The sequence below is a fragment of the Gymnogyps californianus genome, chromosome 5 (genome assembly GCF_018139145.2).
Source record: "Gymnogyps californianus isolate 813 chromosome 5, ASM1813914v2, whole genome shotgun sequence".
Classification (NCBI taxonomy): Eukaryota; Metazoa; Chordata; class Aves; order Accipitriformes; family Cathartidae; genus Gymnogyps; species Gymnogyps californianus.
Window position 1 is genome coordinate 69029521 of NC_059475.1, and position 27027 is coordinate 69056547.

The 27027-nt window shown below is 46.8% G+C and overlaps 1 protein-coding gene across 3 annotated transcripts; it reads left to right on the forward strand.

Moving 5' to 3' along the window:
• NEMF (nuclear export mediator factor) lies at window positions 1-26505 on the forward strand. 3 transcript variants are annotated; one of them, XM_050897866.1, is made up of 33 exons: window positions 1-61; window positions 1569-1637; window positions 2310-2412; window positions 3320-3445; window positions 3526-3674; window positions 3888-3955; window positions 8821-8907; window positions 9854-9930; window positions 10470-10540; window positions 10631-10706; window positions 11771-11833; window positions 12171-12248; window positions 13237-13445; window positions 14933-15118; window positions 15615-15678; window positions 16207-16295; window positions 16951-17054; window positions 17487-17549; window positions 18329-18441; window positions 19099-19156; window positions 19537-19595; window positions 20091-20211; window positions 20356-20629; window positions 21517-21559; window positions 21645-21694; window positions 22071-22218; window positions 22562-22639; window positions 22722-22916; window positions 23549-23581; window positions 24484-24590; window positions 24682-24725; window positions 24822-24901; window positions 26059-26505. In XM_050897866.1, the coding sequence occupies exons 1-33, from the start codon at window positions 3-5 to the stop codon at window positions 26134-26136; spliced, it is 3222 nt and encodes a 1073-aa protein (XP_050753823.1). In that variant the 5' UTR covers window positions 1-2; the 3' UTR covers window positions 26137-26505. The 3 variants fall into 3 exon arrangements, with proteins under 3 accessions (XP_050753823.1, XP_050753824.1, XP_050753825.1); XM_050897867.1 differs by having other exon boundaries at window positions 23549-23575; XM_050897868.1 differs by lacking the exon at window positions 17487-17549 and having other exon boundaries at window positions 23549-23575.
• Window positions 26506-27027: the final 522 nt, after the last annotated feature.

Genomic DNA, 27027 nt, shown 5'->3' on the forward strand with positions numbered 1-27027 from the left:
CCATGAAGTCCCGGTTCAGCACCGTCGACATCCGCGCGGTGCTCGCCGAACTCCGGCAGAGGTACCGCTCCCCCCGCCCGGGCTCCCCTCTGGCGCGGGGCCCGTTCCCCCCCCCCCGGTGCGACCCCAAGGAGCGGGGCCCGGCCCGGTCGGTAGCGCCTCTCTCCCCTCAGCGGGGCCCGGCCTGGCGGTCCCTGGCCCTGACCCGGCTGCCCCCGCCGTGGCAGCGGGGCTGTGTGGAGCGGCTCTGCCCCCTGCCAGCAGCCCGGCTCCGCAGGGCGCTGAGTTGTGAGGGCTCGGCGCTCAGCCCCTCCGCGGTGTCCTGCCCCGCTCCGCCCTGCCTCACCCCCGCCCTGCCCCTCTGCATCGCACTGTCTGGCAAAGCTCTGCAGAACCCCCCTCCCTCATCGCCTCTGCTCAGCCCTGCTCCTCCGCACTGCCCTGTATGACGGAGTTCTGCCTAGCCCCCCCGCTTTGCCCTCTCCGCTGTACTGCCGTGCTCCCCCCGCGCTGTGTGGCCTGCGCTGCTGTTCTGCGCTCCGCTGCACCTCCGCACTGCGCTGTTCGGTGTTGCCGTCGTAGGGAGCGCAGCCCTCCCCAGCAGACGGTGCAGTTCTGCCCTGTCCTGTTCTGAGGGTGATTCCACCAACACTATGCAAAGACTGCATGACTCCTCTGGGGAGTCCAGCCCCACGCTTTGCTGGATGGTGGGCTACCCTACTCTGTCATGTGCTGTGGCACCATGGGGCAGCATGGGGCCTGTCTGATGCTGCCTCAGTGGCCCCAGCACATCTTCCTGCTATAGAGCACTGAGTCCTCTCTGCCTCACCTGTCACATCATCAGGGAAGGCCTAGTGCTCTTGCTCCCCCTCTCATTGTCCTGCTCCTGTCCCCCCAACCTCTCCCTGAGGAGCAGTTGAGTGCTTTCCCTTTCCTGTTTGCGTGGGGAAGGTGCTATGGTCTGTCATCTACTCTCCCACCCAGCTGAGAAGCTCTAATGCTCCTCACATCCATGCCCCATGGAGCTCTCATATCTTTCTGGTGTCCAGGGCAATCTGCATATTCAGCCCCACTCTGAACAAAATGATGACGAGACTGACCCCCCAGGCCATTTCTCTGCTTGTACTGGGAATACTGGTGCCCCATGCTGGCAAAGGGCTCTCCAAGTGACGCAGAAGTTAGCCCGGATGAGCAAAGTGCTCCAGTATAACCAGTAAATTTTGCATCCCTGCCAGAAAGAGGAGTGCTTGCAGGAGCCGGCAGCCTGGCCTCCATCCTGTGCTGGTGATCCAGAAGCTGTCTGGTTGCAGCTGGGGTGTCCGCAGCAGCTGTTCTTGCTTCGACTTGTTTAGCTTTTTGCACTTTATCCATTAATAGCAGTTTATCCAGCTTTTGGTTGTTCGGCTTCCAACTCATTCCATTAATCTGCCTTTGCTGCCTCTTAGGTTACTGCTTGGTAATTTATCGTAACTTGCACTCTGTGTATTTTAATTATCACTGGGATTTTTTCAGCCACCTGTGTGGTTTGTGTATCGTATTCTCCAAAGCACGTATTTTCTTTTTGACAGCTTATTGGGAATGAGAGTAAACAATGTTTATGATGTGGATAATAAGACGTATCTTATTCGCCTTCAAAAGTAAGAACTTCTTTAAATTTCTTTATGCTGTTACTGTACGTATGAGAACTAGATTTTTTTGTATGTGTGTAATTTCTGTTGACAGGTGTGTGGCTTTTCTGACTAGTTTTCAGTGAAATTCTGTCGTTCTTTGATAAAATGCAGTAATTTTTACCCAGGAAGTTCTTGGGAGATAGCATGTGAAGTGTGAAATACTGCAGAAGATATACCAAAGGCTAAAGGTGTTAGTGTAAAAACGCACGATTGTCATTGTTTCTTTTTGTGGGGAGGGAAGAGAGGAGTTGGAGGAATGAAGAGCAACGCCTAGTAAGTGATACTGGTGCCCAGGCCAAATGGGAGGTAGGGCTCGTGCCATGTCACTAACCTGTCCCCTCCAGTGGTGTCTGAGATGGACCCTTGCTCATCTGCTTGCCTCCAGTTGTGTTGGAGAATTTTTAACTCCATTGCTTGCCAAGCATTTTACTTCGCCAAATTATCCGTAAACTTAGAAAGTGGATGTCCCTTCACTGTCAGCGCCACTATTTGATGGGCTTTACCAGTTTTGGCAACAGTGTTTTCTGTAGATAGTGTGCTGCTGGTTTGTGGTGCTTTGGTGTCATTCCAGTGCAAACTGGTGCGTGGTAAGGGGTGGCTGCTCATGTGCCAAGTGGTGAGTCTTTATTTTGTTAACAGACCAGACTGCAAGGCCACGCTGCTGCTTGAATCTGGTATACGCATTCACACGACAGAGTTTGAGTGGCCAAAAAACATGATGCCGTCTAGCTTTGCAATGAAGGTAAACTAACCTACAATTTCTTTTTAATAAGATGGCTTTATATCAGAAAGCAACATTCATGTTCTGTCCTTGGAGACAGAAGAAAATAGTGGAAGGATTTGAGACAGAAGAGAATAGTGGAAGGATTTGCCTGGTGGATGCTGATCAAGTGGGTGACTGAAGATAGGGGAGGAGCAAATGTGGACCTGGGGTCATGTTGTTGATGTTCAGTGCCTGAAACAATTAAAATGTAAATTTATGAAGACTAATATTAACCTGCTGGACATTTTCTGGGTCACTCAAACCTTTTGGAATTTTACTCCAGCAAAGTCCTTGTCATTCCAGTTGGATTGTTCGAATTTTTAGGCCTGGATGCAGCACCCTATGTTAATAGAGTCCTGCTGTTCAGTCTGCTGGACTTGGAGGGTTCAGATCTTGCTGCAAGCTGTTAGGCTGTGTTCCTGCGGGTAGACCTGCAGGGATGGAACCTGCGTGCTGACTCACGCGGGTCTGCTTAGCCCACCACCTCTGGATGCAACCTCATTGAAATGACTCAGCAAAGATTCTCCAGGGTGGCTTTCCACGCCATGTATGGATGCAGGGATAATCCCGGTTCTCTTTGTAAAATAAACGCTTTGAATTTTAACTAGCTGCTCACTTGTTGAGCTAAACAAATAGCAGTTTTTAATGGCTCAACGTTAAGAATCTGGAACAATTATATTGCCTATAAATATCAAGGTATTATTTTGCTAAGAGCTGTCTTGTCTCTATTACCAAGATCGGCATTTTTGGCCTTATGGTATCTGTATTAAGTAAGAAGTGGTCAGTGTCACAGGGGGGTTCTATAGGTAAGAAGGTATTTCAGTATAAAATGTCGCAAGCAGGTCTGTTTGCATCATCTCACAGACATTTTCTCCATTATTGACAGTGCCGTAAGCATTTAAAGACCAGAAGACTTGTCAGTGTAAAACAGCTGGGTATAGACAGAATTGTGGACTTCCAGTTTGGAAGCGATGAAGCTGCTTATCACCTGATCATTGAGCTGTACGACAGGGTGAGTGCAAAGCTCCAAGCATCTGTAAGCAAGCACGTGAGTATGGCCTTCGCTGATGGTCCCCTGTGGTGTGCTCGCAGGGTAACATTGTCCTGACAGACCACGAATACATCATTTTAAACATTCTGAGGTTTCGCACGGATGAAGCGGATGATGTCAGATTTGCGGTTCGGGAACGATACCCAGTCGACAGTGCAAAAGCGCCTGCACCTCTGCCAGCCTTGGAAAGGTAATTGCTTTTAGATGGTGTACGTATTGGAATAAACCCAGATTACTTGGAACTGTGAAAGGCAGCATGTCTTTGGGTAGTCTTTTCACATATTACAGGCCATTTTGGATGTCTTTTTTTAAGACTGAAAATGTTTTGTAGCTTCTAAGCAATACAGCGTAGTCTTAAAACCCATTGTTCTTTGGAATTGCAACTCTCCATTATCTTTCGCAGGTTAACTGAAATAATATCAAATGCACCCAAAGGGGAACAACTGAAGAGGGTTCTTAACCCGCATCTTCGTAAGTAATTGTGTTTTATTAGAAAATGAAATGGGGTCAATATGCACTATGTTTAGATGATGCTGAAAATTTGAACAACTTCAAGCAGTCTTTTTTTTTTAATGTTATTCATGACAGTCTGCTTTTATGTATGTTTGAAAAACAACAAAAACCTAAGCCTTTGAAAACAGAGTAGATTTTTTGATTCCAAGCCAACTGCACAGAGATGAGCCTTGCCGTGATCCTGCAGTGATGAGGACCTGAGAGTAGCTCTGTTAGAGCTCTGACTTGATGCATTTTGCCTCGCGTCTTGTCTTCAGTGGTACCTAATAGGAGATGTAAGTGTAAAGTCAGGGCAAGGAGGTTGTTAGGAAGTGGTTGGAGGATGCCAGTGCCACCAGTCCCTGGAACGATGACCGATGTGGTAAATCCAGGATGCTTGATATGTCCATCTGGGTGTTCTCTGGTAGCCGGTCAAAGCACCCTGTTGCCCCGGTTTGCCTGACCACAGAAGGAAATTTGACTTGTGTGACATGGTCAGAACAAGTTTGGTTTGTCCTCCTGATTTGGCAGTGTTGATCAAGCACAGGATTGCCTGGCAGGTACCCCTGAACAGCTCAACTTACATGATTTGCAGACCTGAGTATTACTTTCCCCATTTCTTGGTTCTCTTTTTCACCACCCTTGTCCCTCTCTTTCTCCACCCCGGTCTCCTCCTAAATAAACAACCCGCTGCTAATTACTTTTCCCCATTGGTCCCAGTTTTGCTATATCCGTACCCGAATTTGGTATTTCTGATACCGTTATCTAGGTAACCTTGGCCTTATGTAGTGTTAGTGATCTGATTACCCAGGCACAGCTGGCCTGGCAAGGCTCCACTTTCTAAAAGGTCCACAATTCTTCCCTTTAGTCACCATGTGAGCTTGGCTGTTTCTCACCCCACTCCTCCTTAACCACCTGTGAAACCCGGCCATATCTCCTGCCACTTCTCTAATTTTTGCCACTTATGCTGGTAATTGTCGTGTCCAGCAGTTTCTCACGTTGTGTCCTGTAGTTCCTCACGTCCTATTTAGTTAGCTTAACCTCGGGCCGGTGCCTGGTCACCAGCCTTGTCATTAGCCTGCAGCCCTAACAGGCGCACTGATATTTTCCCAGAAGAGTTTCAATCCCAGCAGCTTCACGTTTTAGAGGCTTCCCATGACTGATCAGCACGGAAGGATTTTCCTTCCATGTATTTACTAAAGCTCTTTTTGAACCTGTATGAACTTCTGACATCCACGGTGTTTGTGGTGAGGAGTTCCACTTGCTTGCATGTCACATGAAAAGTCGCGTCCTTTTTTTTTTTGTTCTGAAACTCATCTCACCAGTCTTACTTGGTGCCCTAGTATTGGATTTGAAGAGAAGGTGAACAGTTGCTGCCTACTGTTACCAACTCTGCACCACTCATCTTGGTAATTTCTAGGCTGCATAGCCTAGGTAGTCTTTCCTTGTACAGAATCTGTTCCAAGCCTGTGATGATCCTTGTGCCCTTCTCTGTGCCTTTTCTAGCTCTGCCTGTTTTGAAACGGGGTAAGTAAAAGTGTACATAACATTCACAGTGGAAGTGCACCATGGATTTCTACTGCGGCATGATTTCCCTTGTTCTGTTCACTATTCCTTTCCTAATAATTCCCAACACACACAGCTTGACTCTTTTGTGTTCACTGACGATTGAGTTTATGTTTCCACAGGACCATCTGTTGTTAGGTCTTGCTCCCAAAAGAAATGATCTGTTGGGCATATGCCTAAGTAGGATAGTTTTTCCTCATGTACATCAGTTTATATTGTTTTACAGTGAGTTTATGTGTCAGTTCTTTCTCTAATCACTCACTATTGCTCGATTTCCTCCAATTCTTCACAGCTGGCTGTTGTCTTTTGTTGTTTAGATGAGTTGTGTTTCATGAGTCGGCTTTGCCCCTTGCCCTTTGTTCCCCCTTCCCGGGTCCGTTAGGTGCCTGTTGATCAGTGCAGACCCTGGAGTAGGCCCCGTAGAGCTCAGCTTTCCTCCCCTCCCTCCAGGACGCAAGCTGACAGTTTATACCTCCTCCTCGTTTCCTGTCTTTCAGCCACGTTCTAATCCAGGTAGGGGCTATCCTGTTATCCAGTGGCAGCTTGTTTTCTCTGACAGCTTTGGGGGTGAGCTTTGCTAAATGCTTTCTGGAAATCCAAGTAGACCTTATCTATTTGACCTCCCTTGTCTTTGTGCTTTTTAACTGCCTTGTAGCGTTATGATGCAAAATACAAAACTGTGCTGGCTCTTTTGTATCTAGTGCAAAGCGCTCTGCTAGTTTTAGTCTGTAGGCTAAAAAGAGTTGATAGTTTTCTAGTCCCTTTTTAAAATTGCCAGTGCATTAACCTCCTTGTGCCTCTGCTGCTCAGGCAAGAGAGACGTTGCAAGCTACAGTTAACAGTTTGGCATCTCCATCCTTGAGTTCTTTTAAACGCCTGGCTGAGTAGCGCATGATCCTGAGGATTTGCCGCTGCTTGTTTTGCCTGTTGGATCCATCACCTCTTCTGACAACTGGATTTGAGGCAGATGTTCTGACATACGGTCTGCAGAGAAACGTTCCAGCCAGAGCTTCCCTGTGCCCCCACACTATGAATGAAACTCAAGACGTTAACTTGATTTTCCTGCTCTTGTCATATCTGAGTGTTCCTTTTGCACCTTGATCACTTCTTGAACCTACTGATTCTAGCAGGCTTCCTGCTTATGATATATCTGAAAAAGGCTTTATTATTAATCTTGATCTAAAATCAAGATTAGTTTTGGCCAGCGTTGCTGTGTTTTATGTTCACCTGCCAGAGTTTGGTCTCCCATTTTCCACAAGGGACGCAACTTCAGATAACTTTTTGCTTTTAACAGTTTCTCTTAACCTGATGTTTAGTTATGCCAGCCATCCTTGGATTTTTCTGAAACACTGTTTAATAAGTGGTATGCATTTGTTCTGAACCTCCAAAATAGCATCTTTAAATAGCGTGCGGGTTGTTTGCAGACATTGCCTTTTATTGATTGTCTTAATTTCTTTCCTTCTGAGAAGCTTCCTTGCTTTATGTAATCTTCTGTTTTGAGCTGATGTCATGGTTTAACCCCAGCCAGCAACTAAGCACCACGCAGCCGCTTCCCCCTCTCCCCTCCCAGTGGGGTGAGGAGGAGGAAAGGAAAAAAAAGTAAAACTCGTGGGTTGAGATAACAGTTTAATAACTAAAGTAAAATATAATGCTAACAATAATAATAATGAAATATAATAATAATAATAGTAATGAAAAGGAATATAACAAAAAAAAGGAGGGGGGGGGGGGGGGAGAAAAAAACCCAGGGATGCACAATGCAGTTGCTCACCACCCGCTGACCGATGCCAGAGCTGCGATCCGTGCCTCCTGGCCAACTCCCCCCAGTTTATATACTGGAAATTTGGGGATTGAACCCGCGACCTTTTTGCGTTTATTAGCACCACGCTCTAACCAACTGAGCTAACCACTGGGCATGACGTTCCATGGTACGGAATACCCCTTGGGCTAGTTCAGGTCAGCTGCCCCGGCTCTGCTCCCTCCCAGCTTCTTGCACACCTGCTTGCTGGCAGAGCACGGGAGACTGAAAATCCTTGGCTTAAGATAAGCGCTACTTAGCAACAACTAAAACATCAGAGTGTTATCACCATCATTCTCACACTAAATCCAAAACCCAGCACTGTACCAGCTACTAAGAAGAGAGTTAACTCTGTCCCAGCCGAAACCAGGACAGCTGAGAATGCCTGTAAGAGATTTCTTGGGCTTTTGTTGTGCTAGCATGGATCCAGGGAAATTTTAGTGTCAGCGTTGTATCATGACATGACATCTATCCAGCCAGGCTGGGATGATTGAAACCTGATTTAGCTGTTCTGTGTCCGGCTTTCACAATCTCTTGGCTGTCCCTCTGCACATTAGGGTGACCAGCAGCGCTGCTCAGGCAGTTAACACTGTAGCCCTAATACTGCATGTCCCAGATGTGGGCCTGGGTTTTCATTCCCATGGGATTGTGCTGGTTTTTTTCAAGTGGTTATCTTGTTAATTTGTTTGGACTCTTAAAATCCTGTTCGCCTACTCATCTACGTCATTCTAAGGCTGATGCAGCACTGTCCCAGTGGTTGTCTTCCTTCCTTCATGTTTCTGCTTTGCTTCTTCTCAGTGTTCTTAGTTAAACTTGGTTTTCCACGGCCTCATCTTGTTCCTTAGTCTTTTTAGGAGCTTATATCTGTTTTCATTTGCTGCTTCTCTGCACCCTGTTCAAATGGGGCTGCATCTGTTTCTGTTGTCACTCGTTTCACATTTGGCTTTGCCAGCTTTTTCCTAGTTCTTTATTTGAAGCTACAGAGTTTGTATGGCTTCACGTTTTGTCATACCTTATCCCAAGCCAGGCAGTTTGCCACCCTTGTTGGGTTTCGTACACTCTTCTGTTCAGAATCTTTCCTACCCCCTTTTAAATGTAAAGGTTTCGTTCCATTTTGGCCAACATGAAGCCCATCCTTCCTGTATATCCTCGCCCTCTCCTAGACCTTTCCCAGTTCCAGATGAACCTAAGCATCCTGAAGTTTGTAAGAACTCATCGGCTGTGAGCTGAGACCCAGCTGCTCTGCCCAGCCAGCGAGCGTTTCTGAGAGGGCCACCGCGGGAGTCCTGATCGTCTGCTCTCTCTGGGCTCTGCCTCCTGAATTTGGGACCACAGCTCCCTCGCTCTCCCCAGCCTCTCTAAGGATTAGCTGTAGTTTCACGGCCCTAGCTTGTTGAAACACTTCTCATAATTTCCGTGTGAATACAGATTTCATTGTGAATGTTTTCTACAGATGATTCTTCATTTTTTTTTTTAACAGCTTACGGAGCCACTCTCATTGAGCATTGCCTTATAGAAGCTGGATTTTCTGGTTATGTCAAAGTAGATCAGCATCTGGAAAGTAAAGGTATGTAGGAAATAATATTTTAAAGGCTGTACTACATATGTGGTAATTTTTATGTCTGTGTAGTATTTTTTTCCAAAGAGATGGGTAATCCTTAAACCTGTAGTTCTGACCATATGATCATATACTGTAATGTTTTTAGGTTGGGGACAAACCTTGTTCACATTAAAACTCTTGAATTGTGCATATATTGGAATTAATACATCAGACTCCTCCTATAGTCTGAATGATTTTGTAACGAGATACTACCTTAAACATCAGGTGAATTCTGGCTATGTAAAGGGATATTTTACAAGAATCCTGTGTAGAAAAGTTAGCATCAAAGTCTTCCTTTATCTGTAGCAAACATGGTGGGGATTTGATAAAGTAGCAGCTTTACATTCATTGGGAAGTTACGGATTTGGGTAGTAAAATCAGAATAGATTTTTCTGTTGTCTTATTTTTCTTGTGTGCTTTATATTTGCCATAAATCAGAAGGATTTTTTACTTCCTACTGCATTGTGGTGCTTAATAAGTCAACTTTGTAACAAATAACTTCTCACAGCTATTGGTTTATGCTTTGCCTCTGCAGTTTTATTTTTATAAAGTGTTAGCATTTGTGTGGTCTTTTTTTTTCATGGAACTTGAATAATTATGTCTTAGAAGTACCTATACAGATTTTTTTATTAAAAATTCCCCAAATGTAAAATGCATACTGAGGCTCCTGTTTAAAACGAACAGTAATTGCTGTAGCGAAGCATAAGGGGTAAAGGATATCTACGATTTTATTTTTGAGACATGCTAGCATCCTACTTAACGTGGTGAAGTTGGACAGGTTGCTTCAGGCACTTAATTGGAAGAGCAGTTGCCTGGGCCTTTTATTGATTTGCTGTTGTGCTGTGTTTATATAAAAATATCTTTCTGTTCTAGGTGTTTTAAAATATTCCTCTCCTCCCCCCTCTCTCTTTAGAAAATATTGAAAAAGTGCTTACTGCTTTAGAGAAAGCAGAAGAATATATGACACTAACTGACAGCTTCAGTGGAAAGGTGGGTCTCAGTTGGGCGACTTGGTTATCAGTTATTGCAGGCATTGCAGAATTAAACTGGTAGGCAGGTATTGTTCAGCACATGCTTGTTCCTGGTGTTACCGGCTTCAGATTTTATTCTGGGAGCTTGGGCTCCAGGTAGTGATGGGGAACAAAAATTGCTTCCTTGCACTGGATGTGCAGCAATTAAATAATTTACAAGCAGATTATGTAGGCCCTGTGAGAATTACACTTGTGCTTTAATAGCAGGTAACACTGTTCTGCACGTAAACTGTGCGTTTGTGTGATAAGCTGTAGGGTAGTCCTGAGGTTTGTAAGAGAAGTTCACCTCTCTTTCTGGAAGAAGTTGGAGTCAAGACAAGCAAGCGGTCAGGGCTTTACTCAGTCAATCCCACCGCTTCTGCCGCAAGGTCTCCCTGCTAGGATGATTTACTGATCATGCTGATCAGTAGGTTAGCACCTAAAACTTACTGCCTTGCCAAGATAAGGGGGATCCTTTTCAAAGACAAATGCTGATGACATATTTATGTGTTCTTTTAGGGTTATATTATCCAGAAAAGGGAGAAAAAGCCAAGTCTGGAACCAGATAAACCAGCAGAAGATATCTACACGTAAATATTTGAAGTATTTATTTCTTTTTCTACTAGTCTGCGTAACATCAATTAGTTTTCAGGTGATAATATCAAATGTGTATTTTACAGATATGAGGAATTTCATCCTTTCTTGTTTTCTCAACATTCAAAATGTCCGTACTTGGAATTTGACTCATTCAATAAGGTACAGTGCTTTTGCTGATACTGTACTTAAGTGCTTTAATTGACTGATGCTAAAAAGAGTAATTAAAATGTAGTGCAGAAGTTAATGAAAACATAGACCTTGGAAGAGATGATTAATTTTATGGATAAATGTTTTATGCAGAAAAGGCCAACTAAAACAGGGCCTTTCGGTTACTGCTGAGCAGCGTTGTCTTTATTAACTCAGTTAGATCCTGTAGCTGAAATACGGCATGTGGCACTGAATGGAGGTGTGCACTGAACCTGTAAGGAAGGTGGCTGTTATCAGTCCTGGTCAAACATTTTGTTAGTGAAGAGTTCAGACACTGAGTTATTGCTGGAGACAAACAGTTGTCACAGTCATCACATTTATACTTTTCCGGTTACTATGAAAGCTTCAGGCACCTGATTTAGTATTTCCTTGAGTGTTGTCCTTCCTGGTCCTTGACTCATTAACATCTGAAATCATTAACTGCCTGTTGTTCCTGACCTTGATCTCCAGAATTCCCATTTCACTTTCCTACCCTGCTTCTTGGCTGAATTTCTGTCATCTTCTACAGCACTGATGATCTAAGCAGCCTAAAACCTTCCTCTTCTTTTGTTTTAAGCACAGTGTCTGGCAACTGGAACACCAGGAGCAGTTCTTAGGCATACTTTCTAGTTTTTTTGTGGTTTGGTTTTTTTTTTTTTCCCCTTAACTGACCGATTGAAGCAGCAGAAATTCAGGGCAGACAGGTCTATCGTTGCAGTTGTTTAATCTGAAGAGCACACTGTGTCAAACAGCAGCTTCCTTTTCATCATTTCTTGGCAGAAAAGGTGGGCCATAGTTTGGCCACTTATTTACTTGTGCATAGCCCCTGGTTTGCAGTGAGACATATCCTTGAGTGTCTTGCTGAACTCATCTCACGCAAAGGTAAAATGGAGGAAGTTCCTGAACCCTGTTTTAGCATCTGTCTCCTCTTTTAGTGCTTTGCAGCCGCCTCTCCTGAGCGGAACCTCCTCTGCCGCCTTGTTGCTGGTATGAGTTAGTGCAGCTTGGAGATTCTTAAAACTGATTTTCTCTTGCAGGCAGCAGACGAGTTCTACTCCAAGCTAGAGGGACAGAAAATTGATCTGAAAGCATTGCAGCAGGTATGCTCTCATCCAAGAGTGGGGCAGCTGAGGTGGCTCTCTGAGCTTCAAATGCTTCATTTGGTTCTTGTAGCCTGGGGTGAGGGAGGTGTCATTTCTTATTTTTGCTATGGAAATGCTGAGTCAGCGGTGGTCAGGGAGTGGATTTCAATATGTGTAATGTAGCAGTTGGTTCTGCTTGGAATACAAGTAATAGCATTAACAACAATGTTTTGGAGGCTCTGCATCTCTTACGCTGCTGTATTTTTCTGTGCTGGAATGCTCTATTGAGTGTCTTGCAATGACTAGGTGATAAGATGCTATTTGTATTTATATTTTTCCATCTTATTTTTGAAAGGAAAAACAAGCATTGAAGAAACTTGAAAATGTCCGTAGGGATCATGAGCACAGACTAGAAGCTCTTCAGCAAGCTCAGGTAAGACTGAGATTTTTTTTGTCGTTTTTTTTTTTAAAACTGAGAAGATACGTAATGTTTCTTGAAGAGCTGTACCTGCCGGTCCACATTGCTACGGTCAGCGTTAGACCCCAAAGTGAAGCCTCCCATTGTCAGTGAGCACCCTGTAGCCCCTCAGGGAGCTTAGGCCTGCCCAGCAGGGCCCTGCTCCCTTACGAGTGCCTTGTACCTCTCTTGCCAAAATTTGCTTGTGCTGCTCTGCTGGCCAGGAGTCCAGTTGGCCGTTGTCCTATGTGATCGCTTCAATGCCATTCTTGGATTTCATCTCAATATTAATGTCGTGGTTTAACCCCAGCCGGCAGCTAAGCACCACGCAGCCGCTCGCTCACTGCCCCCCCACCCCTGGGATGGGGGAGAGAATCAGGGAAAAAAACCTCGTGAGTTGAGATAAAGACAGTTTAATAGGACAGAAAGGAATGAAAAACAATGCTAATGATAATAATAATATGACAATAGTAATACTAAAAGAATTAAACTATACAAAGCAAGTGGTGCACAATGCAATTGCTCACCACTCGTTGACCGATGCCCAGTTAGTTCCCGAGCCGCGATCTGCCCCTCCCAGCCAACTCCCCCCAGTTTATATACTGGGCATGATGTCATATGGCATGGAATAGCTCTTTGGCCAGTTTGGGTCAGCTGTCCTGGCTGTGTCCCCTCCCAGCTTCTTGTGCCCCTCCAGCCTTCTCGCTGGCTGGGCACGAGAAGCTGAAAAATCCTTGACTTAGTATAAACACTACTTAGCAACAACTAAAAACATCAGTGTGTTATCAACATTATTCTCATACTAAATCCAAAACACAGCACTATACCAGTTACTAGGAAGAAAATTAACTCTGTCCTAGCCGAAACCAGGACAATTAATTACTACTTTTATTTTTTTTTTTTTAAACTATTGCTGAGTGTGTGGTTAGCTTCAATGGGTATAAAATTTTTTTCTTTCCTTAAGGAAGCTGATAAGATGAAAGGAGAACTTATAGAAATGAACTTGGAGATCGTTGACCGAGCCATCCAGGTGGTCCGTAGTGCGTTAGCCAACCAGATAGACTGGACAGAGATTGGAGCGATTGTTAAAGAAGCTCAAGCGCAGGGAGACCCCGTTGCAAGTGCAATCAAAGAATTAAAGCTTCAGACCAACCATATCACAATGCTGCTGAGGTAAGTACGTTGCAGATCACCCGTACCAAATGCAAGTAGGACTGACTGTGTGAGCTGCGTAGGAGATGGGTATCTTTTTCGCTTGTGCATTGGTATTTAAATCGTTCAGTTTTTCTTAGAGCCGCATGAAGAGAACATAGTGCTGTGAGCAGAGAGGGGTGCCTTCTTTTTTGCTTTCAAAAATAATAGTAATTTGGTTACTGTAATAGCTTTTGTTTTAGTATTTTTAGAGTCTGTCTGACTATATTCTAAAACATTGGAAGGTGTCCTAAAGCAGTATAGGTCCAAAGCTCCAGTCTATCAGTCAGCAGTTAACTCTCTCTGATTTACTCTTCTTTGATCTAAAATTCCCATGAGATGCCGCCCCTTTCGATGCTGCTGACTGCTGACGGCAGTCCGGCGAAAGGCTGATCGTTCAAGATTGCGGCTGTTGTGAGCTGCAAGTTTTGATGCTGATTCTTGTAGAAGTCCTGATGAGAGAGCTGGCAGTGAGGCAGTATTTGGAGTGTCTTTAAAAACCTGATCTGACACACTGTCAGGATGTGAGAGAGAAAAAAAGCGAGAATTTCTGGTTTTTTGTAGCTAGAACTTTTGGTATGAAAGCTGTAGTGCGGCAAAGTTAATTTATGAATTTTTAGTGATCTCACTTTCAGAAGTGTTAGTGTATAGAATAAACTTGCTTTCAGGAGCGAGTTCTGTGTTGGCAACTGTGTCATCAGTCTCTCCTCCCCGTCTGTTTTAGTAGCGAGTAATGATCACTTTGCTGATCAAACCGCTCAGTCAGTCCACCAAGTGCTGAATCACGCGTCCTTGGTACAGAGGACTACGGAGATCTATTTCCCTTTATGAATAACAGCATTTTGTGCTGCTCCTTCACCTTTTGCTACACAGACTTAGTACAGCTGTATCGAACAGGATTTAATGTCCTGGCGAGAAGCAAATACAAATCCAGCTAGTGTGTGCTCAGCATACCTCTCTGAAAACAGTGGAGCAGATATTTTTTGAGGTTTTAAACCAGCGCATTCCTGTCCTGTTCAATGAGTCAGTATGGTGATGTAACTGTTCTCTTTTCATGCGGCAATCACGCATAGAATGTCTGGTGTTTCTTTTACTTTATGAAAGTCGATCTTTGAAACTGTTCTTCATTTTAAGTCTAGATTTTTCTCTAGGTTGATAGCACGGATGTGTGTCTTTTGATAGAAGAAATTGCCTTGGAAAATGTCACTTCCTTGGACTGGAAAATTTGGGCTCTTTATCTTCTGCTTTTGTTTTCTTTTTTCCCCCAAACTTTGGCTGACTCCAAGACATAAACGGGCTTGCATGTAAGGCATTCTGGGGCCTTCCTGCGGCCGCACAGTGAAAATGGTTTAGGGGTTCCTTAGGCCATTTCCAGTCTTCATGAGAGAATAGAATTAAGAGTGCATTGCACTAAGGGTAAAAAATAACCAGTTCTCTTATCTTAATCGTATGATGTCATGTGTTTTTAGGAACCCATATGTGTTATCTGAAGAGGAAGAGGAGGAGGAGGATGCTGATTTAGAAAAAGAAGAAACGGAAGAACCAAAGGGAAAAAAGAAAAAGAATAAAAACAAACAGTTGAAGAAACCTCAGAAAAACAAACCGTCGTTAGTTGATGTTGATCTCAGTTTGTCTGCATATGCCAATGCCAAAAAGTAAGGTTTACACTAAATGTGTGCTTCCGTAGTAGAAGTTTCTGTATGCTTGCAGTTGTTAGTGATAACATCATGGGAAGGGCTCTGTGTATATCTTGTTAAAAATAAAAGTTAGAAATTGAAATGGGTAGCGTGCCCTGAGCTCTAGGACGTGCATTTTCTTGGTCCAAAACCAGTGTCTCACTGTTGCATAGCAGCTAGTCTCTAGCTGTCGCATTCATTTAAGTTTGAGTACAATTCTGCACGGTGACACGTGGAACAAAGTGGCCGCTTTTGCCACGCATTAACCCAAACGCAGCGCTCCGTCTGTCTGAGGAGGGGACTTACTTCCTCTGGCTGCTTTTCTCAGGTGAAGACTAAGCCGAAGATCTGGGCTAAAAAAAAACTTCTCAAAACTGAATGCTAATGGCAAATGTAGAGGACTGTGTGATAAGTACATTCTAAAAATGAGTGAATCTGCTGGGATTTCAGATACGAACAAACTTGTGTTTCGCAGGTACTATGATCACAAAAGACATGCAGCTAAGAAAACTCAGAAGACGGTAGAAGCTGCAGAAAAGGTATTTTTTTCTTTGTTTTTATAAGATATTTCAAAGCAAAGTCCCTGTCACTGATCAGTGGAAAATCCAAACTTGGTCTAGGTAGTCCTAATGAGACATGAAAGGTAAAAACAACCAACCAGGGTTGTTTCATTCTTGAGCTTTTAAGCTGACCGAACAGAGGATTGCAGATCCCTGCCCTGTCGTCTGGTTTCCACCAGTAGCATTGTGAACACGTGAGACAGGAGCTAGGTGAAGATACTGACAGACCAGTACTTAACGGAGGCAGGAGTAGAAAATCAATGGAAATCCTTACAATCAAAGAGCTGATAATCTCAGGGGGCAGCTATCCAGGGCGGAGATTTATGAAGATTTTAGGACAGCTATCTTACGTGCGCATGAGGGGAATGCAGGCCTGTGAACAGCAGTGTGTGGAGCCTGTGCTCTGACAAAGTTCCGAGACATTTCCTACCAACTTTCCTACTGTTCAGTTAGCAATTTTGTGATTCCTGTGCTGGCGGATTGCGATCATGCTTTCTGTCTAAATAGGCATTTAAATCGGCTGAGAAGAAGACGAAGCAGACATTGAGGGAAGTTCAGACAGTTACCACCATTCAGAAAGCGAGAAAGGTCTATTGGCAAGTACAGTTTCATTGTCGTTATCTCGTGTACTGTGAATGTGCGCAAATTTAGAACGACTGTGTCAGGCTGAGTTTTCACTAGCTTAGAAGTGGAGCTAATTACGATTTCTAAGCACTGCACTTTGTACTGAGTCTCCTTACAGCTGCTTCTTGAAGGTGCCGGCCTGATCCTGTTAGTGTCTTTGCCTGGGAAAGTTCCTTTCAGTGGGCGTAGACTTGTAGTTTAGCTCAGTTTTTTGCTTTTAACACAGCTAGGAACGTAGGCTTAGTGAAAATAGGGAACTTCACTGTTACGTTCTGGCAGCTCAATATCTGAAATAGTAGCAGCAGATTTAAAAAACAAAAAAACCAAAACCCCAAAGCTTTTTATAGTCTAATAAGTGAATTATTAAAATAAAAATAAATAGGAGGACTTTGTGGTGATGGTACTTGTTGTTTCATCTCAAAATATCGTTGGCAGTGATGTTGTATTTGTACCGTGCCTTGTTTTTATGCTCCAGGCATATGGATGGATATGAAACTATTTGCAGTGTCTTTTATAAGTTGTAGATGCTAAGACGGATATTCGCAGAGTTTGGTATAAAAAAATACCTCTGTAATGTTCTGTTAGTTCCAGGTGTTTTTCACACAATGGGTTGATGTAATTTGGCAGGTTCGAGAAGTTCCTGTGGTTCATTAGTTCTGAGAATTACCTTATTATTGCTGGAAGAGATCAACAGCAGAATGAGCTGATTGTAAAGCGGTATCTGAAACCAGGTGAGTCTGATTAAGTGGAGTATATCGGTCTCTCTCGTATTTTCCGGTTTTGTAAATGTACAGGAATGACACGGGAAGGTCTGACTGCTTTGTTCTTGAGTCGGGCCTTAGGTAAAAGGGGACTTTGGTGACGGTGAGTCCTAGAGACTGCGCGTGTGTGTTGTCCGTGGAGTGCTGGGGGGTCTGCTGAGGGAGGCTGGACCCTCCAGCACTGTGAGATAAGAATAGGTAGGACGGACGCCTGTCAGGAGCAAAGGAGCTGATTGTCCCTGGGGCAACTGGGATGGACTAAAAGACTTCTGTATCCTCTTCCCATCCTGCTCCTTGCAGCCAAAGTAGCTGTTTCCATCTAACATTAGAAACCTTCACCTGAGCTCGAGTGATCTGTGTAGTTACCACGTGTGTGACTGATTCGAGTCACTTCTTTTCCAGGGGACATATACGTGCATGCCGATCTCCACGGAGCCACGAGCTGTGTGATCAAGAACCCATCAGGTACCTTGTGCGGGGCTGATGCAGGGACTCGTAGAATCCTGGGGGCACTGTGAACTGGCAGTCTCTGTATCGCATGCCTGAGCCCAGCCCGGCGAGCTGCCGTCCCCCCTCGCAGTGGTACTCGGCTCCAGCAGACGTTTCCCTTAGGATGTGAGAGGCATCAGTCCTTCCAAGATCAGGTTGTCACTGACTGCTGCCGCTTCCCAGCCGTGACTGGCGGCTTGCAATTGCTCAGTTGAGCTCCTGGTGGGAAGGAGCAATGGAGATGTGCTCACAGAGACAAGCGTTAGTCACCGTTAGTGGTGGTGCAAGTGCTTGCTGCTGGCCGCGGGGACTGGAGTCCTGCTGAGACTTTCAGTGGTGGCCTAAGCAGTTTGGGTGCTGACGGAGGGCGCTCATCTCAGGCGGGAAGTGTTAACACGGTGGGATAGATCTCATGGGAGACCAGCTGAGCAAACCCTGCCTGTGCCCCGTTCCTGGGAGGTGGTGGAAGTTGGCCTCGTGTTGTGAGAAGCAGAGTTACTGCTCCCTCGTGGAGCTGAGCTGAGGAAGGAGCAGTAGCACAGCTGGCTTCAGCCTCTGTTGGGGAGCTGTGAAGAGCAGTTGCTGACACTGCTTCTGCTCTGTCTGTGCTGCCTTCAAGCTTAGCCAGGCCATATTGTCTCTGCCCAGGGCCCCTGGAAAGCTCACACGCTGGATTAGGGCACGTGTGGAAGTTGGAGAATTTCATCTGTTGTGCATGGATCGCATTCGCTGATGTGTTGGGTGTTACTTTGTAGGTGAACCGATCCCTCCGCGAACCCTGACGGAGGCAGGCACGATGGCCTTGTGTTACAGCGCTGCCTGGGATGCCCGTGTCGTCACCAGTGCTTGGTGGGTCTCCCACAACCAGGTAAGGACACTCGTGCATGAGCTTTGCAGAGAGAACATCTGAAGGAATTGGTGTGCGACTGCAGACGAAGTGTCTCTGTGTGGGAACTGATGGATGCGGGTGAAACTTTTGTCCTCTGATACCGTTCCTTGCGGGTTCTCCCTGGCTCTGCCGCACTTAGGGCCAGGGGTGGAGGGGTAACCTCTGATACGACACGCACATGACAGAGGAAATGCTGTGGGCTTGGCTTCTTACTAACAGAGGGGAAGGACTTTTATTGAAAACAGAAGTTTTCACTTTTTTTTCAGTTGGGCTTCTAGCTTGTGTATTAACTGCAGTCTTGGTGTGCTTCCAATCAACTCAAGTGTAAGGGTGGAGAGATGACATTAAACTGAAGGTCGCCGTGCCTTCGGTCTTCTTATTTCCTGAATAACCCAGTTACTCACCCAGCACTTCTGAAACGTAGTGCTAGTAGCGTGTGATTGAATTGAAACATCTCTTAGGAAAATACCCGACAAAGGACAGGAAGAATCCCTTGGAAACAGAGTCCTTCTGCAGACTGTTCCCATAAGTTAAAAAAATGCAGCTTGCTTGAATGTTCCTTTTGTTAGTGCTGTTATTACACAGTACTGGCCTTCTATGACAGATACTCTTTATAGTATATCATGATTTTTTTAGGTTTCTAAAACTGCACCTACAGGAGAATACCTCACTACTGGAAGCTTCATGATCCGAGGTGAGACACAAAGGAACGATGTGTGTTAGACGTTAGGCGTTTTGTCTGGAGATGCTGCGCTGTCCTGCAGCGGCAGCCACCTGAGCTGCCCCCCTCGCTGTGGCAGCCGACAGATCCCGCTCTTCTCCTGAAAATCTGTTCTGAGTGGTTTAGACTGAGTATTGGGCAGCTGCAGCAGCATTTCTGGTCGAGGCCCTGGACAGAAGATCGTTAGCTACACTGCTTTTGAGTTTCTCCTGTTCTGTTGTCATCCAAGAGATAGAACAAGCCCCAGTGTAATTTTTTGGTCGCCTAAAGCCTCTGATAAAAATGAATTTTGAAAATACATCATGCAGCATAGCTGTTAAACCTCCTCATGAGAATCTGCCTTTGTTTTTCAGGGAAGAAGAATTTTCTTCCACCTTCTTATCTGATGATGGGCTTTAGCTTCTTGTTTAAGGTACTGCTTTCTCCGTGCAGCTCCTGCTGGCTTTTGTAATTTGGTTTGAGCTGTAGGAGGCTTATTTTCTGGTTCTTGCTTATCCGTATATTCCCAATTACTTCTTTTCCCACTGGGACAAATCCCATAAAATGCTACTTGCTGAAAATTACTCTGCTTTCATTTCCATTTTTCCCCAGTTTGCACTGTCTTCATTTAAAACAAACAGACACTGTGAGCATTACTGCCTCTGCTAGATTTTTCTACCAGCTCTGTTTGAAGCATATGCATGTTTAGGGAGTCTGCTGGCTGTGCAGCTATGTGTGTCTCCTCACTAGCTGTACTTTCTAGGTTGTCAGACTTGGGTTTAAATGAGCTGGTTTAGTTTTCTTGCCTTTTGAATAGCAAAAAGTGTTCAAAGGGAAAGAATAAAGCTGAGTCAGGTGTTCTCTGAATGGGCTAGCGCACGTCACTGGAGCTGGTACTGGCCTAACGTAAAGGCACCTCTGTCGTTAGGTGGATGAAAGCTGTGTTTGGAGACACCGAGAAGAAAGGAAGATCAAAGTGCAGGATGAGGATCTGGAAACAGTTTGCAGCAGTGCCAGCGAACTGGTGGCTGAAGAAGTGGAGCTATTAGGTACAGTGGATGTGACTGGGGTGCTGTGTGCGCTGCTGACAGACGGGACTGTTGGGGGTTTGGTGGTTAGTTCCCTGCACTGGGTTATGGGTCAGTTTGGAGTTTCTGATGTAAACTGTGTTTTCCTCACCTGTGTGGCCCCAGAAGGAGGAGACAGCAGCAACGAAGAGGAAAAAGCAGAGAGTCAGGAAGCACCGGAGGATGCGGAAGCCATGTCTGAGAGTAATCGTGATGAGGGCGTTGCTGACCTTGACCAGGGAAGAGTAGACACACCTCCTGTGCCAGAGGGTGACTCCGAAGAGGATGATGGAGAATCTGAAGATGAAGTGGAACGTTTGGAGTCAAAGAGTGAAGTGAAGGAGGAAGAGGTAAATTACCCAGATACGACAATCGACCTGTCGCATCTTCAGTCGCCAAGGTAAGTGAAGAAGCAGCTGCCTTTATCAGCAATGTGGGCGCTTCTGAGGATCTCCATACTGTTAAAATGCTGCCAAGACAAGGGCTGTGAGGAGTTGCCGTCGCTTCTTTCGATGCTCAGCTCTGCAGGCTGCCAGAGTGCAGGGCAGTAAGCCTGTACTGCAGGAATAGTGCCACGCTGCGTACCGTTCCCTGCCACTTCCCTGCACAGCTCTTCCTTGTGGGCTGCTTGCTTTGGACCCCCCCCCCGAAGTACACACGTACGTGCAACACAGGGGTATCTGGCTCTTTCATCGCTGCTATTCCCTATTCTGGCCTAAGCATCCCTTGACCACCGCGGGCTGATTTTGCTCCTCAGGAGATGGCCGTCCCCGTCCCCATTTTCTTTTCAGAGCTGTTCAGACCTGAAAAACTGAGTCAGGAGTTGTTTCTGCTCTGCCAGGCTGGTGCCGAGCTACTGCTCTGCGTGTGGCTGCGAGATGAGCTCGTCTCCCTGTTGTCCCTGGAAGTGGCACTCCTTAGAGGGTGTAAGGAGATGGGATCGAGTGGGTGGAAAGGGACAGCTCTGCAGGGAATACCACAGCTGAGCGGGACTGTGTGCATGGGAAGCTGAACAGCAGGGGTTCCTTTAGCGCGTACTGTACCCAGGCTGGCTTTGTTGCTTGTTTGTGTGTGCGCATGAGGCAAGCTGGCAGAGATCTGAAGGCTTGTTTTGTAAACTGAATCCCGATATTGCTGCCCTTCTCCATTCACCGAAGCTGGGATTTTCAAAAACTAGCAAGCCAAAAGCGGCGCAACCAAGTTAGCCAATGTCTGGGCTGTGGTTGATGCGTCCATGGTTGAGCTGCTCTACATCTGTTGACGAGCTCCATTTCGATCTCCCCACAGATCCCTGCAGAAAATCATCCCCAAAGAGGAAGAACCCAACTTGGTAAGGTCCCAGCTCAGATCTTTGGCAAAGAGCAGTGTGAACTGCTGCTGGACATGGTGTGCTCTAACTCCGTTTCACTTCTTAGAGTGACAGCAAGTCCCAGGGGCGAAGGCATCTGTCTGCCAAGGAGAGGAGGTGAGAGCCTCTTTGTGTTTGCAGCGAGGTGAACGCCTCCTCCCCATTCCCATTCCAGGACCTGGGCGCAGGGCATGTCTTGCACCTCCCGGTCTGGGCAGGTCCATGTCGATTGTCCGTCCTGCGTTTCCAGCGTGGGTCCTGCCTGTGGGATGGCGGCTGCTCCTGTCCTTCGGGAGTGCTGGTTGTGAACAAAGAGTTTCTTGTGTACTTGTGGGCTCGAGAGGTTTTACTGAGGAGGGGTTATTGCTAGTGTACGTGCCTCAGGTTCCCCTGTAGCCCCGCGGCAGGGAAGCAGGGTGGTAATGCTGGCAGGAGAGCAGCAGCCTCTCTTGTCACAACAAGAGGCAGCGTGTCAAGTGATTGTTTTCCTTAGAGAAATGAAGAAAAAGAAGCAGCAAAACGACTCTGAGAACTTGGAGCCGCCTGAGGAGAAGCAGAAAGAGACGGAAACACAGCCTCCCGCTGCTCCCAACGCCAATAAGGGTGTGCCGGCCCCTCAGCCCATCAAGCGGGGCCAGAAGGTGGGCAGGGACCAGGTTTACCCATGGGTTGAGCCGTTGCCACGTGAAGTGCGGACAGAAATTCCAGATTTCTGTCGGACATCCGTGGCTGCCTGATAGTTTTAGACTCTCGGTGGTGCTCTTCGTGGTTTCAGGATGATGGGGCTGGTCTGTTAGCATTAAGCACACTGTGCTTTCCTCGCTGAAACCACAGTCTCTTGGTTACTGGTGAACTGCTCCGAAAGAGGTTCGGGAGACCTGGAAGGAAAGCGCATGTGGGGTCAGCATCTAGGTGTTTGTCTGTGGATGCAAACCTCCGCAAAAGCCGTTGTTTCTAAAGCTGTTGGTGTGTTTTCTTCTGCAGAGTAAAATGAAGAAGATGAAGGAGAAGTACAAGGACCAGGATGAGGAGGACCGGGAGCTCATCATGAAGCTGCTGGGGGTGAGTGGGAGGAGTTCTGCCTTCCCCCGTGGCACGGTCGCTTGGCTCGCTGGCTCTGACCCACCTCTGTGTGTAACCGCAGTCTGCAGGGTCAAACAAGGAAGAGAAAGGGAAAAAAGGGAAAAAGGGGAAGACAAAAGAAGAGCCAGCGAAGAAGCAACAGCAGAAACCCAAGGCCGTGCGTCGTGGCGCTGGAGGGGGCAAAGAGACGCTCCCAGCAGGAGTCCTGCTGCACGAGTCGCAGGACCCAGCCCTGGAGGAGCAGCAGGAGGAGAAGGTGAGCAGCGTGCTCGTCTCGCCTCTCCTGTCCACGCCTCTCTCCCTTCTCCACCCTCTACTGTGACTCTCCTGGCACTGTGTAGCTCTGTTCTGCCAGGGAGGCTGAGCAGCTCTTGCCGCTTTTGGGGCACTGTGGAGAACACTGTGCCTAATGCCACGACTTTAGGAGCCCATCGGTTTCAAGAGGCAGCAAAAAAACCCTGCAGCAATCTATCTGCACGCTGCGTTCCCAGCACAGCCGGAACGAGGGCTCGGAGGAGTACCGAGCCTCGCCAGGCTGCCGAGGATCCAGTTAAGTCAATACCTCCCACTCGGTGCAGCTGAAATGTAACTGAGCGCTCTCCAGACCTGTTGTTGTGAGTCAGTATCTCTGAATCACAGCCCATCTCTCTCCTCCCAGCTTGGCGTGTGCCAAGCAAATTAGTGTTTTGAAAGAAATATTCCTCCCCTCACCCACATAAAGTGCTCTTCTTACCTTCGCTTTAAAAGAAGTTAAATTCTCTTTGCAGTGAGAGTGTGGCTTTCTGCGTACTGCTGATAAAAGAATTTGTTTTCTCCAGGGGCTGGGGGAGGAAAAAAGCAGTCGTGTGCTCATGTCAGCTCTGACGTCTCCTTTGTTTCTGTGTACAGGAGGAGCAAGACCAGGATCAGCCGGGAGTTGAGGTAAATGCTCGTCTTTGAAGCTCCGATAAGTGCTGAGGAGAAGGCTTTATTCCTGCTCGAAGCTGGTGGGCCCCGCTGCAGCACGCAGCTCCCTGTGAGCAGGACCAGAGGCACGGGCTTTCGACGGGCTGGGTCATGTGTGAGCCCTCCGGAAGGGCACGGCTCTGCTGTTAGAAGTCCCCTGCTTGCCCGTGACACTTTGGACCCACCTTTCTTCTTCTTTTTTAAAAAAAAACCCCGTAACCTCTTTCTTCTTCCTACCCTGCTTATCACGTACATCCCCTATAGAAACTAGGGGCTGGCTAAATTGAAGTTTGTCCCTTGCCTTTCCCTCTGGAGGTCTTTGCACCCCCCAGTAACGGTGGCTCTGGGCTGGAGGATGGCACAATATGATGCAGTGCAAGTTGCTCTTTAGTTTAGAAGTTTATTTATGTATAAAATTGCTTCAAAGTTTTTTCTATAATTACAGGCTGTGGGTGTTGCCCAAGGCTGGAAATAAGTAGATTTCTTTAAATTCTTTAATGAAGGAGGATAACGGTTGTCTGGAGGGGAGAAGCTTTTGGTGACCCTGTGAAGATGTAACTACATTTGGGGGTCCCGTTTGGGTCATTTAAAACTAAAATCCATCCTGTTTCAAATGATGTGATTTTAGTAACCAAAGTTGGTCAGTAATGAATCCTGGCTTGGTAATTCAATGCCAGGGAAGTGAGCGATAAAGCTACATTTAGTACGTTTCGGTAACCCCGTCACGCGATCTGACAGGCAGTACCTGTGGGATCGCAGCTCCTGTTGTAGTTCGGCTGGAAGGGGAGACCCTTCGGCCTCTGCCCCCAGTGAAACCAGTAATTAGGGGTTGGAGAGACGCTGCCTGGTTTCACAGTGAAGCTCCTTTGCCCGTTCAGGAAGGCGAGGCGTTGCTGGACTCCCTGACGGGCCAGCCGCACCCCGAGGATATTCTGCTCTTCGCTGTTCCCATCTGTGCTCCCTACACGGCGATGACAAACTATAAGTAAGTTGCAAGCACCTTCTGTGGGAAGGGTTTGCGCTGACCGAGGGGAGCCTGCGTACTACTTACTTACAGAAACCTTTTCTTTTGAAAGGTATAAAGTCAAGCTCACTCCAGGCACCCAAAAGAAGGGAAAAGGTACTGTATTAAAGCACTTGAATCCTTTTCGGTGCTCTACCTATTGAAGCCAGCACGTTTTTAGATACTGTTTAAATCTTTCCTGTGTTTTTACAGCTGCAAAGATTGCCTTGCATAATTTTATGCAATCCAAAGAAGCCAGTGCAAGAGAAAAAGACCTGTTCCGCAGTGTAAAGGTGACTAGTTTTTCTACGTCGTTTCTCTTGTACAAACGTAACAGCAGTAGCAGAATGTCCCATAGTGCCATTTTGGGGGTAAATACTTCCAAAACCAAGTGTGCTATTGCCTTTTTTTTTGTTTTTTTAGCAGTATTGTGTTTCTCAGTAGTGCTGGGGAAGATGTACTGCTTAGGCTGGAAAGAATCATTAGAAATTGAGCCTCAGCAGTATCACTGGGCCTTAGGTTTCTGTATTGTGTCGCTCTTGATCTAAAATAACGTATCTGACAAAAGCATCGTCTTCCACGAAGTCCTCTGGTTTCGGGAGGGGAAGTTCCCACTCCCGCTGGCGGTGTGTGGAAGGGGCAGGTACTTGCACTGGGGGTTCGGCTGGGCTCGGGTTGGAGGCAGTGTCCTGCTGTGCCGCTCACGGCGGGCTTTCGCCTGCCCCTTCTCCCCCGGCAAGGTGCTTACCCCGGGCCAGGTAAACCTGTGGTCTCTCTGCTCAGGCAGGTCTTAGCCCGCCCGATCCAGTTTTCTTCTACTCTCATTTCCTCCGTTTCCTTCTCAAATTGGCCCCCTCAGTCTGCAGCGCTCCCGTGCCTGCCACCGGGAAGAGAGAGGGCTGGTTCCTTGCTGTGCTCTTCTCCCGTGGCTCCGTCAGCCGTTTGCAGCACGGTCCCCTCGCTCCTCCCGCGCTGCCTGTTGTGACTTCCAGTCCTCAGGCGTTTACTCCTCATTTCACGTCAGGGATCCCCGTCTGTCAGGCAGCTCGGACTGCTCTGGGACAGCTGCTTGCTGGCCTGTAACAGTTCACTGATCAGAAACACTGAACAGCAGCAGACTTAATGTTGACTTTTTGTGGCACTCTGCTAGAAAACCACAATTAACGACCTTGAAACGAACAGGCAGTGCCCAAGGAGTTGCTGACGCAGCCAGCCCATCCGAATAGGAGCCAGGGTGTGGAAGCTGCACAGAAAACCATTAAGTCTTTCATTAATAAAACGTGGTGCGAGAGCAGAAGCCTGACATCAGCCGTATTTTCTTTGGGTGAAAGCTGGCAGAAACAGGCACATCCGCTCCTACCAGCAGACGCGGAAGCACTAGCGGGGGTGAGGAAGATGTTCGTAAATGTTTTTCTGCTGCATTCAATTTTTCATCTTTAACGTTTTGTAGGATACCGATTTGTCAAGAAATATTCCTGGTAAAGTGAAAGTGTCTGCACCTCACCTCCTGAACAGGAAAAAGAAGTGATTCCGTACCTGGGTTTCTCACCGCCGAACTGCCGCTGCTGCGCGGTCAGAATCCAGCACCTGCAGATGGGACAGACAGACAGACCGACTGACCTGCCCGGACTGCCGTTAATTTGACTGAATTTAGCTTCTGTGGTAGCAGGCAGATGAGGACCAGTTCCTGCCTCGCAGTTTAGATGGACTCTTTAACAACTCGATACAAATAGCATAAAAACACGCAAGTAAATTGCTGGCGTTCGGTCAGTGACGTGATCTCGGGCTGTTCGTTCTCTCATGCTTTCAGTGCCGGAGCCGAGTGTTCGTTCCCCACGCTGCTGGGCAAAGGCGTGCCTGAATTTGCTGCAGCAAAACTCTGTGATGTTCACTTTCTTCCCAATACCTGCCGCTTTCCTCTGAAGGGGACCGGAGTTTCTAGTAGGAGTAGGACAGTTTCGGTGCAAAATGCTTCATTTGAGAAAAGGCAGAATTTTATTTTTCCCCCAAACATGCCGTCGGCTGCCAAGAGACGGAAGGTGCGGTCCCAGCTCTAGCCCTCCAGAGCACCTGCTCCCACCAGCACAGCCAAACTGTGCCGCCCAATTATTGCCCCCGTGGTGGTGAGGAACAGGCAGGGAAGAAGAGCTGGGCCTTGAGGGTCAGAACAAACCCCGTGTGCTGTAGCAGCACACCTCAGAGCGAGCTGTGAAACCACAGCTCCGCTCTGCTGGCCTGCACCACCTCGAGCCGTAGCTAAAGCTTACACAAGAAACCAGGGCAGGAATTACAATACAGGAATTATTTTGTTCTAGAAGTCAAAGTTTTTAATTTTTTTTTTTTTTTTTTTTTTTTTGAGGACAGCTTAAACATGATTTCACCCCTTCCCCACAGCAGCACAGCCTGCTGCTCCTCGTCC

Excerpts from the sequence above, each read along its gene's own strand:
- NEMF (XM_050897866.1), top strand. The coding sequence starts at position 3 with ATGAAGTCCCGGTTCAGCACCGTCGACATCCGCGCGGTGCTCGCCGAA. Across the intron at positions 3,446-3,525 it reads TCATTGAGCTGTACGACAGG|GGTAACATTGTCCTGACAGA; the intron begins GTGAGTGCAAAG and ends GTGTGCTCGCAG. Across the intron at positions 3,956-8,820 it reads GGTTCTTAACCCGCATCTTC|CTTACGGAGCCACTCTCATT; the intron begins GTAAGTAATTGT and ends TTTTTTTAACAG.